Raw genomic sequence first — 12,313 nt, 5'->3', positions numbered from 1 at the left:
CTGGAAATCACAACTACAATACGTGATCTACAGTATGTTGATGTGGTTGTACCTTGCAAAATTGAAGTGTTGCACATATTTGATGTGATCATGCATTTTTAATTTTTAAACTACAATCTATTAACCGATTTTACAGTATACGTAAATCAGGAAGAAAATGCTTATAAAGTAATAAGCATGCTGTAAGGACAAGAACAAAATATTGACTGTTTCATTCGGAATAGATAATAAATAATACTTTATGGCTGCAGCTACCATCATTGTGACAAGGTATGCAACATGACCCCTGCAAATGCTTTTCAGTGGCAGTATAAGAAATGAAAAAAATATAAGGGAGATTACCTTTCAGTTATTTTAATAATAATAACTTTATTTCATATAGCGCATTTCTCCCAATGGGAACTCAAAGCGCTTCACAATCACATAATAGTGCACGGTACGCAGTACATAGGAATTTTTACAGACACAGTCCCTGACCAGATACATTTATAAATCTATGTTTTTGGTGTCTGGGGCAGAGGGAGATAAAGTGACTTGCCCAAGGTCACAAGGAGCTGACTCTGGGAATTGAACCCGGTTCCCCTGCTTCAAACTCAGTGTCAGTGTTTACAGAGTCTTAACATACACAAGAAAAGAATACAGTAACTTTGAAGATCAGAATCCCGATTTCCTTAAACTAGGAGAAGAAATGCAATTCATGCTGATTTATCTTGCTGGTAACTAGTTGATGAAGATGACATGGAGCATTAAAGATTATTTTTTAAGGGAAAATAACCCCACTTACAATTCCTCTCGAAACAGAGAGACCAATTCAGTGGGGCTAAAATATCACGTTGGATAAGAAAACAGTGGGGGTCAGCACACACAGTCTCTGCAATAGTTCCTGGGGATCATATACCAAACACTTCTAGGCTTTTTGTGAATGGCCATTAAATATTACTGATGGCAAGCAACATTTAGTGGATAATTCCCTATGTGGTCGGGACAAGACAGGAATCATTCCAGGTAAACGCAAATATTTTATTAGAAATGTGTTATTTCACCTTATATTTAAAAACATACAAGATCAATAACATGGTTTACTGTTCCTGTGCTTTTGTGCAACAAAATCGAATGAAAACTTTAGACAGTGGGGATTTTATAGCAACACTACTTTTTACATCCCTACAAACCATACAATTTCCACAAGATCAGTCAAAGTGATGGCTTGTTTTTGAAATGTCAGAAGGGCTTATTTGTTATTGACCCACTTGTCTACTTCAGACAATTGGGAAAAATAAAAAAATAAAAAAAGGCCAGAAAAAAAAGAGACTTTATAAGCTTAGTATGTAATCTTGAGAAATGTACTATCATTTTATCCAAAGCAATTTACAAGTAAGCTTCCCAAGATTACACAAATAGTTTTTTAGCATGACAAAAATGTAATTTTAGCTGAAAAATCCAAGGTAAAGAATAAAATAAATATTTGTTATTGGAAACAAAAATGACTATCACAAGGGCAATGATCAAAAGCAAGATTCCAGAAATAACTCCTACATATTAAAGTACAATCATAAACTAATGTTGGGTAACATACATTCGCACACGCAAGGCGGTGTGGAATTAAAGTAACAAGTCGATAACCATGATTTTGCAATAACAGATGCTTGTTGTTAGGTCTCCCAAAGAATTAAAACGCATCAGCAGATTACACAATCCAATCCCTTTTTTCTTGCAAAGCTGCCAGGGGTTGCATGCGAGGCAAGGCTTTTGTTACTATGCTCTACACATGTTGCCCAGAGTTTAATCATGTCCTTCAAGCATAACAAATTAGAACTGTTTTTTTTTTTTTAATCTTTGTGGTAAAGAGACCATTCTGGCTGTTTTCCAGACAATCGGGAGTCCCCTGCAAGAGCAAATGCTGTCAAATTGGAGAAAATTAGCTTCCATCTTGTCCAGGTCGTACTGTATACTTGGCTTTAAAACAAGGAGCGCTCATTTAATCTGGATTTATTTCACATGGACAAACAAATTCCAGGGTATTAAGAAGGAAAGGAAATATTGAAGTACACTCATGGTTTAGACTTCAGTTTTGATGCTTCAGAAATACACTGTAACGAACAAATGAGACTTGTCAGACTGTTTTTGTGAAATGTATTCATGTGAGCGGGTGACACAGTAAGTGGGAATTAATTGCAATTGATTCAACTGGTCAGTTAATAAACTGACAGGAAACTATAATGGTCAATTTTGAGCTTAAAACGTCTCCTCATAGCTGGGCATACATGCATGAATCCCAAATGGTTATGGTTAAGCCTATACATTCATTTTTTAATTTTTCTTATAGTCACCTTCAAGGTGCTTACAAAAGTGTCAAATTTCGTAAAAATGTGAAGGTGCTTACGAAAAGCGAAAGCTTGTGGGCATTAACACAGCGCTAAATGCTTGCTTGGTCATTTAGAACGTGTTTTTCCCACGTCACATGACAAATGGCTGTACAGATTGGACAGGCTTCCCATACGTCTACCAGAACATATTTAACTGTCCATCCTTGATTTGGAATTTTGCGGCCACCACCATTTTGCATGTGGGCAAAATAAAAAATGGAGTTTGCTTACGAGATCAATACAAATGTAACAGCTGTTAATGCGAGTGTGTGTTCATTTTTATTTCTGACCTCTGATTTAACAAAATAACCTTTGCGATTTAGGATGGTCATTATTTATTTAGATTTTTTTAACATTGACTGCAGTTAGCCAGCTAAATATCTCGCATGCCAATTCAAAAATTACATTTTTTTTAATTTTTTTACAAAGTACACTAAAAGTAAAAAACATACGGTTTCCCTGCCTCTTCATGAGACAAAATCATAAGAGGAGACATTTGAAACTAACACAATGCTTTGCATTACCAGACATCGCAAACACCATATAACATCAACAGATCACCTTTTCGTAATGTGATGTGAATTATTAAAAATTATTCTTCATTCCCTAAACTCTCTGACCTGTACATTTAAATAGAAAGACACACACAACACAAGAGGAACACACAAAATAAGCACTGTGTGTCCGATTTTGTATATTTCCCACCTTGCTTGCAATGAGTCATTTCTATTTAAACCACCAGCAGGATCCTTACATTGCTGATGAGATGGCAGCTGCAACACACTGATAGAAAGGCTGGAATTATTGTGACCTGCAGCATCTTGCAACAAATGAATGAACAAGTAGAATAGTAAATGCAGTGCTTTCTTTTTTCTAGAAAAAAAGGTGAGGGATGGGACTGGGGGGCAATTATTCTTGGACATGCCCAATAATATACACATTTCTTCACATTTCAAAAGCATTTAGAATCCATGTTACTATTTTTGTAAATAATAATGATTATATTCTAATTGTTTTATAAAACATAATTATTTTTTATAGATCATCACAATAATGCCATAAAATGGACTGCGTGGTCTATATAAAAAAAAAAAAGTACAGGAACTGCATTCCACCGCGGTCCCTGAAAAGAAGCTCAGAGTAAATGAATGAGAGGGATAGAGTACAGACCAACTTTTTTCATCATACCTATACTTCATTCCTGGCTGACGCGAGCTGGAATCACTTGGGGTTGGGATATTTTGCACTGACAGATGTCCTAGGGTCCGGGCGACGATAGCCACAGTTCGGAATTTTGTACGAGTGGCAAGGTTCGGACTACTGACATTTTGTCGATTCAGTCTATCTTCTGAACTCCGGGTTTTCAAACTGTGCTCCGAGCATGCAAAGGAAACCTGCATATTGATTTGCTTTCCTGAGTCTTCTGTATTTATTTGTATTTGGATCTCCAGTGGATTTTGTTCCCTTTGGAGCTTCAGAAATACATTTCCCCACAATGGTTGATCTTTTGCTGGAGGTCGTTTACCATGCAAACAATTTCTTTTATCGGCGTCTTCCCAAAAAGGTAATGGAAATGTTAGCTGGGAGACAATGGATATTATTGACTTCTATTATCTGATCTCCTAAGAAAGCAGAACAAAAATCCAACCTCCATCAAAACAAACCATTCAAAAGAAACAGAGTAAAAGATGTCCGATTACAGCTTCGTGTGTAAGTAGAACCTTTTACTTTCTTGCAGAAGTTGTGTTTTAGAGGTTAAAAGGTTGATGCTTTAAAAAATAAAATAAAACATTCCACTCAAATATATTCTACAAACTGCATTCCCTAAGAACTGCTTGCTTCCAAATAGAAGGCACAAAATCTTAATAGTGTACTTGGGAAAGTACGAGAGTTGACATGTAAGCTGCATGTAGCTCATTGTAAGCAACAAAAATCATCCATCCACAGTGCTCACAAAAGGCACTAATGTAAGTTTAGATGTGTCCAAGTACTGCTCGTTATTTTGCATGCCGTTTAGTTCTGTGCAGTAGCTGCTCCTTCATGGTCGACCTCTGAAGTAGAGAGCGCACTGTACCTCCACTGATACTGCGTGATTCTGATGCTTCCTTAAGTCAATTAGGTGGCCAGTGAACTGAACAGAATGCATTCGGCAATTCATTATTAACCAACGGGGAAAGTACAGCTCCTTCTTCAACAGGAGGATTAGAGTAAGACAGCTATTGTTTTAGTGTACCTCCATTAAATAAATGTCCTCATCAATCAATCAGCTGCTGGTCCTGTAATATATCATTGCTAAATGGAAGGCATCCAGGACAATTAGTCTTGGCCATTTAGCCGCTGCCATTTCAACGCCAGGACATATGGGCTGCCAGGACAGTTTGCCACCACCGCAGGTAATACAACTCCTAACCCTAAAAATGCTAATAGTAACCTATTATCCTAAAAACCCTAACCCCTTACCCTAAAAACCCTAACCCCTTACCCTAAAAACCCTAACCCCTTACCCTAAAAACCCTAACCCTTTACCCTAAAAACCCTAACCCCTTACCCTAAAAACCCTAACCCATTACCCTAAAAACCCTAACCCCTTACCCTAAAATCCCTAACCCTTTACCCTAAAAACCCTAACCCCTTACCCTAAAAACCCTAACCCTTTACCCTAAAAACCCTAACCCCATTACCCTAAAAACCCTAACCCTAAAAACCCTAACCCCTTACCCTAAACACCCTAACACCTTACCCTAACCCCTTACCCTAAAAACCCTAACCCCTTCCCTAAAAACCCTAACCCCTTGCCCTAGAAACCCTTACCCCATACCCTAATAGCCCTCCTCTTTAAAACCCTAACCTTAACCCCTTACCCTAAAAACTCCAACAGCCAATTGTCCCTTTCTGAATGAAAAGACTAGAGATGGGCGAATCTACCGAAATCTGTTTCACGGAAACCGACAAAATCTGTTTCCCGGTGTAAAGTTCACAAATGGATTTGCGCGGTTTTGATCTGGACGGATTCATCAAAATCCACCTTAGGATACAACCCTTGGATGAATTTGTAGAATCCATCCACAGGTTGCGGAATCTGGAGTATATTGGTAATAATAATAATATAAAAAAAACCACAAACAGCAAATCGCCCTTTTTGACATTGATCCGCTGAAATCCACGGATGATAAGGAACTGGCCGATCCACTACGAAAAGAATTGAAATCCATGCATCTTATGCACTTTAAAACAAAGACACCTTTCCATCATTTTGAACAAATAATAGTATATGGAATAGTGATTCTACTTACCACTTCTCTTAAACAGTTTGATTTTCAATTAAGAATACTAGTAACAAAATGTCACATCACATACTGTCAATGTTTTTAACAGTTTAAATTAGATAACATGTAAATTGATACATTGCCTAGCTATTTTTATACAGTACTCAGTACTGTATATGCTTCACTTAGGACTCTTACCTCAATACAAGTTAATCATTAGGCCCACGCGGAGCGCGCTCATGCTCGGGCACACACGCTCTCCCAAGCTTGGGGAGACAAAAGAGTTTGTCTTTGGAGAGGAGATCAGGGTCACATGACCCTGCTCTGACCAATGGGGAGAGAGAGGCAGAATAGGCTGAGTGGAGAGAGGTGGAGGGGAGACGGGGAGGAAACGGAATTGAGTGGAATGGGGGGGGAGAGGTGGAAGGGGCGGACAGAGAGAGGTGGAAGGGAGGGAGGGGGGGAGTTTTTTGCTTATGGAAAAATAAAAAATATATATTTTAAATTAATTAAATAAACACTGAAAAACAGAATCCCTAAATATACTATACTCTCTACTTGTATACAGCTCAAATTCTAAGCATGTGCTTTTTGCTTATTGAAACACCCAATACACTTTTTTTGTTTTGTTACTTCAATAAAAAATGTATAATTTTTCAGAAATAAAGAAAAAGGGGTACAAAAAAAGAAATAGGGGGAGGGGGAATACAATGACACATAAAATCTAATAATATCACAATAGGGAGAAGGGGATTAGGGGGGAAGGGAAGGGAACAGTATTTGCACCAATATAACATAGTGAGCAATCGTTTAAATACATCATAAAACATTCAATTTAAAAATATTTGAGTCTAAATATGGGGATATACCTGCATGGCAGAACCAAGGGGCCCAAATTTCCGAAACTTGTGAGGTGGAGCCGTTCAGGTAGGCTGAAAGTTTTTCCATATAAACTATATGCCAGATTTTGTTATTTATTTGGTTTACAGATGGGGGAGCAGATTGTTTCCAATTCTTGGCAATTGTGCACCTAGTGGCGTTAAAAATGTGGGAGACAACTTTAGCTTTTTTTGTTATGATTGGCCATTGGTTTTCCTAGCAATATATATACTGGATCATGTGGGACAGTAATCCCCAGTATCTTGTGTATTAGTGCGAACACTTCCCTCCATGTTAATTGAACTTTGGGATATGACCAAAATATATGCAGTATGTTCCCCATTTCACCGCAACCACACCAACACAATGGGGAAATACCTGGGAGGAAAGAATGTAGCCTCGTAGGAGTCATATACCATCTGAATATTAACTTGTAGATATTCTCTTTAATTACCACACACGATTAATTTTTAGAGGCGGATTCCCAGATATCTTTCCATGTATCAATATCCAAACTGATATTCAGATCCTTCTCCCAGGAGATCATATATTTATCAGGGGTTTGGTTACACTCAATAAGAGTCAGATTATGGTATATCTTGGAGATGATACCCTTTATATGGGCTGGTGCAGACACCAATCTTCATATAAAGCTAGGACATCGGATCGATTTGGTTTGTAGATGGATTGGATATAGTGCCTAATCTGGAAAATTCAGAGGAGGGAATATCGTGACTTGTTTGTAGTGATGCAAATGAAGGAACTTTCCCATGGATAAGGATATCGTTAACGCTTAGGAGTCCTTTTTAGACCCAAGGGTCGGATTGCTGGTTGCCTGTGTAAAATGGAAGAGTGGGGTCCGTAAACAAAGGTTGCATAAGGGAGGGAATGCTGATTTGTTGGAGCCTGGATTTAAGGGAGTCCCAAAGATTGCAGGCAAAATATATCACCGGATTTTTTATTGAGCCAGATGAGATTCTTAGTTTCAAATGTTGAACAAATCAATTCTTCTAGTTCGACCCATCTTTTCTCGGCTGGGTTTGTATGCCAACCAATTAATTGCCCTAGTTGAGCAGCTCTATAATAGTTTTGTAGATTCGGGAGGGCTAAGTCTCCTTCTAATTTGGATTTATAAAGAATGTCTTTGCGGACTCTGGGGCATCTATTTTGCCAAACAAATTGCAATATTTTCTTTTGTATGTTGAGTTTAGGTAAAATATTCATTTTAATAGTGGCTATCCTCCCAAACCAGGATATTGTATATGGATTCCAAGTGGTCAGATCTTTTGTTATTTGGTCGAAAAAGGGTTTAAAATTTGTGTTTTATAGTGTTGAGTAATCTTTTGTTATTGGAGCCCCTAAATATTTGAAATGGTTCGGATTCCATTTGAAGTCGAAATTAAGTTGGAGTAATTTTAGTATTTCCTTGGGAAGATTTAAACTAAGGGCCATAGATTTGGAATGGTTAATTTTATAACCTGAAAGAGAACCAAATTCTGATAAAACTTGGAAAAGGTTAGGGAGTGAAGTAAGAGGTTTTGAGAGCATCAATAGTATATCGTCCGCAAAAAGAGCTATATTGAACCCCTTCTTTTTAACAGAAATACCAGAAATATTGGGATTCATTCTTATCCAGCAGACTAGTGGTTCTATGGCCAAGGCAAAAAACAAAGGGGACAGTGGACACTGTTGTCTGGTTCCATTTAGTATTGGGAAAGGATCAGACAAAGTTTGTTTTCACTATGGCCGTTGGGGTATAGCATGTTTATACTATTTAAAATTTTGGGTGTGAATCCCATCTGTGAGAGCGTGGCCGTCATAAATTGCTAGTCTAATCTATTGAACGCTTTTTTTTCTGCGTCTAATGAGAGTAAAAGGGGTGGGCATGTTTGTTTCGCCATGTGAATTAGATTCACCGTCTTCCTTGTGTTATCAAGGGCTTGTCTGCCCAGGATGAAACCCACCTGATGGACCAATCTAGGGAGAATACTATCTAGTCTAGTGGCCAACATTTGTGCATATAATTTTAGGTCTGTATTTAACAGGGAAAGAGTAAGATAAATATCATTGATATAAGTAAGATCATCATGAATGCTGGGGTTTAGATTTGTTGATTCATCTATCCCTTCATTCCTTGGAGGAAAACTCGACTCATATAAAGAATGTCTAAAGATTGTCTAATTTGTTTTTAATATATTGATATGTGATTTTAAGCAGGATAATGTGTGTATATTTTGTAATTGATGATTTGTTATGTTGGTGTTGATCCAACAACAAGGTTTTGGTTTTATTATGATGTGACATGTGATTTGTTTTTGTGGGATTTGGAGCAATGGGGTACTATTGGTTACCTGGAAAGCATTGCAACTTTTCTCTTTATTTAGGTAATATCCTTGGTATTCCTGATGATTGCATTTGGATTAGTGTATTGCGAATAGTTGCGCTCCGTTTTGATGTTTACTGGGGTGGTTTGGTGGGTGGACGCTTCGTCTATACATCCAGCTTATTGGTTGAGTAGCGGTGCGTATTATCCTATACGAGGCCCGTAGTGACGTCATACGGGACGGGCTTAGTGGCCGAGACATGGATTAGCACTCCTGCTTGTATGCCTCCGTGGGCGTGCGCGGGCAAGCGCGGGGGGCGTGTCTTACCCAGAGACCTTGGTACCTGTGTGTTGGCGCCCCGCGTGACGTCATGCGCAATGGGGATTTTACGCGATTGTGCACAGATCTGTCTAATTAGCTTAATGAAGTTACGGGTATATAAGGTAACTGATTGCTCCATCTACCATACTCCTTGATAAAGGACCTACCGGTCCGAAACACGTAGGAGGTGTGTTGTTTCTGTCCCCAAGGGGGTGAAGATGTTATCAGATATGCACTGAAATAAAAGGTATTTTTTATCTCCACCTGGCTCCCTGGCTGTGCGCTATATGTTCTTTTCTTGCTGCTTCTGGATTTCCCTGCATGGCTGGCACGCCACTGACTATTCCTGGAGATGACGTGAGTGGGTAAGAGACTCTAAGACTGCAATAGTTGAGTAGTTTTATGTGTTCATTTGAAGTGACTCACATGTCTATACATTATACCCACTCCCATTGGTGTCTTCATGGAATTGATTATACTGTAATAACAGTTGTTATCTGGATGAAGTTGTCTGGGGTGGAGCACCCTATTTTTTTCTTACTTCTAGTCTAATCTATTGAACGCTTTTTTTCTGTGTCTAATGAGAGTAAAAGAGGTGGGCATGTTTGTTTCGCCATGTAAATTAGATTCACCGTCTTCCTTGTGTTATCAAGGGCTTGTCTGCCCAGGATGAAACCCACCTGATTGACCAATCTAGGGAGAATACTATCTAGTCTAGTGGACAACATTTGTGCATATAATTGTAGGTCTGTATTTAACAGGGAAATAGGTCTGTAGCTAGAGCTCATCAAGGGGTCTTTTCCTTCTTTTGGGATTACCACTATGGTTGCTCGAAGCATATCACTAGGCGGGGAAAGGCCAAGAAGCAGCTCATTAAATATCTTGGTTAGATATGGGAGAAGTATTGTGGAAAATTTCTTGTAGCTAAGGTTATAAAATCCATCCGGACCAGGGGCCTTCCCAATTTTCAGAGATTTGATTGCCTCCAAAATTTCGAGCGGCTCTATAGTTTTAATGAGATTTATTATATCATTCAGTTCAAGAGTGTTGAGTCTGCCTTCTGTTAGAAAGTTCCAAAAAAATTTTTGTCCTTTTATTTTTAGCGGTCTCCCACTGGGCCAGGTAAATTGTAAAGGGACGTATAGTATTCTTTATATGCGTCACTTATAATTCTGGGGTTGAGTCCATCTTATAGCTCTTTCAGCGTTTGTCACCAGCAAAAGATTTAATTGGCCTCTTACTGAGATTATTATCCTGTAATTTTTCCGGGACGGGTTTGTTTTATGGATAGATTCTAGTTCTGATAATTTTTGTGTTAATGTTTCGATTTGTTTTGTTTTTTCTTTTTTTCCCTGAGAGGCCAGAGCAATCAACTTGCCTCTAATCACCGATTTGTGAGCCTCCCACAGGATAAAAGAGGAAACCTCTGGGGTATTATTTATTTAGAAATATTGGGCCAGTTCCTCTTCCACTAAATGGATGTTATGTGGGGTTTCTCAAAATTAATTTTTAACTTGCGTTTTTAGTTTGTGGATTTCTTGTGCCTGGGTCTCCTGGGCAAGGGTGGTGGTGTCCACTTTCTCCTCCAAGTCCGCAATGTGGACTCCTATGGACGCTACTGCTGCGGCCGAGTTTATTCGAGCATTTGCCCGTTCTCGGCCGCAGCAGTAACCTGGCGCGCGCCAGAGGGTGCCGGGCGCGCGCCGAAGACACGGAGGAGCGCCCTCCGATCGGGGCTTTCTCCCTCCCGCTGCCGGGTCCGCCGGGTCCCCCGGAACCCCCTGCCGCCGTCCCCCACATCGCGGGACACCAGGGCTCCCTCAGGGAGCCCTGGACGCGCGTGCAGGGGGCGCAGGCACCCGATGACGCGTGACCGCGCGTCATCGAGGGAGTGCGGCTAGCATGCCGGGGCATCCCCAGGCTTGCGGAGCTAGCCGCACTCAAATAAAATGTGCCGCCTCTGTATCTCGTCCTTGAAACTGCTGTGAATACTCTATCTCAGACAGCTACTGGATGTAAGGATGAAAACAGACTACTTGTAGAAAAAAATAGCACTGTAACAATTATCAGTGGCACTTTGGTATTAAGCATAGTCTACAATGTTGCTATTAAATTATTATTTTCAGGTGTGTGGGAAATAGCATGATTATGAGTGTATAGTACAGCGGTGCGCAAACTGGGGGGCGCGGGCGGTGGCAGAGGTTCCGCGCTCTTCCCCAAGGCATTTAAATTAAATGCCTGGGGACCGTGCAAGGCCTCTGCAACCTGTACTTACTGAGATTCAGGCAGCTTCAGGACGCGTGACCATGGTAACTTGACATCAAATTACACCGCGGGTCACGTGGCGTCACACGACCCTGCGGAGTCATCTGATGCCGGAGAGGTAAGGGGGGGGGAGCAACAACAGCAGGCAGGGGGGGGTGGAGGGTGCAGCAAAAAAGTTTGCGCACCCCTGGTATAGTACATACACCATGATACACAGTACTGATATAAAGGACCTGAGGACATAAGACAGTCATGCCTCAAAAGTTAAAATACTGCTGAAGATCGTATGAGAAACAGGAAGAGAGAAAATATTTATATTTAGAAACAAAATAATCTGAGTTTCATTAATCTGTTATCCCCTCGGTTCTGTTGCTTTGGCAAACAGCAAGGGCTGGATTACAAACAGATAATCAACCCTTTAGAGCTTCAGTAATGGATTCTTCAGATGTAAATTATGTCATGGGAAACAGACAGTATAGAGAGGCAAACAACTATCATTCTAAGTTGTTATTTTGACCGTTTGGGGTATTCATTTACAATTACAACCCCTTCTGTTAACTAGATGGTAATGTTTTAAAGAGGCTATCCAAGACGGCAGATTTTCTTTGCAAATTGTTGTATTTTTTTATACAGCATTGAAACAGGAGGTGTCCGGAGCTGAACTCAAGTTAATTTCCACTCCGGGGACCCCCTGCTTTTGGAGATGCTTACTTCTGAGGTAGATGCCGGATTCATAATATGTCCGCTGTTCAAAGATTTAGCACCATGCGGACCAATAGGAAGCCGTTACATCATCGGCGTGGCTTCCTATTGGCTCATGTGATGCAAGAGCGTTAAACATTAAAGCACTGCATGCTCAGCCTGAGCACATACCAGCACCTACTTCGGAGGT

General features: G+C 40.0%; 1 protein-coding gene across 11 annotated transcripts in view; it reads right to left on the bottom strand.

The window, feature by feature from the left end:
• KCNAB2 (potassium voltage-gated channel subfamily A regulatory beta subunit 2) overlaps positions 1–12,313 on the bottom strand; it is a 189,057-nt gene that overhangs the window by 38,357 nt on the left and 138,387 nt on the right. Inside the window, exon 1 of one of the 11 annotated variants that reach the window (XM_075604950.1) lies at positions 3,555–4,669. The exons of 9 other annotated variants lie outside the window; for them this stretch is intronic. In XM_075604950.1, the coding sequence (XP_075461065.1) occupies positions 3,555–3,766 (212 nt within the window). In that variant the 5' untranslated portion in view covers positions 3,767–4,669. Of the gene's footprint in view, positions 1–3,554; positions 4,670–12,313 lie in introns of those variants that run through there. One more of the 11 variants, XM_075604952.1, reaches the window with a different exon arrangement.

This window comes from Ascaphus truei, chromosome 6 (genome assembly GCF_040206685.1).
Source record: "Ascaphus truei isolate aAscTru1 chromosome 6, aAscTru1.hap1, whole genome shotgun sequence".
In the NCBI taxonomy this organism is placed as follows: Eukaryota; Metazoa; Chordata; class Amphibia; order Anura; family Ascaphidae; genus Ascaphus; species Ascaphus truei.
Note: the sequence above shows the minus strand (reverse complement) of the source record. Positions and strands in the feature narration are given on the sequence as shown.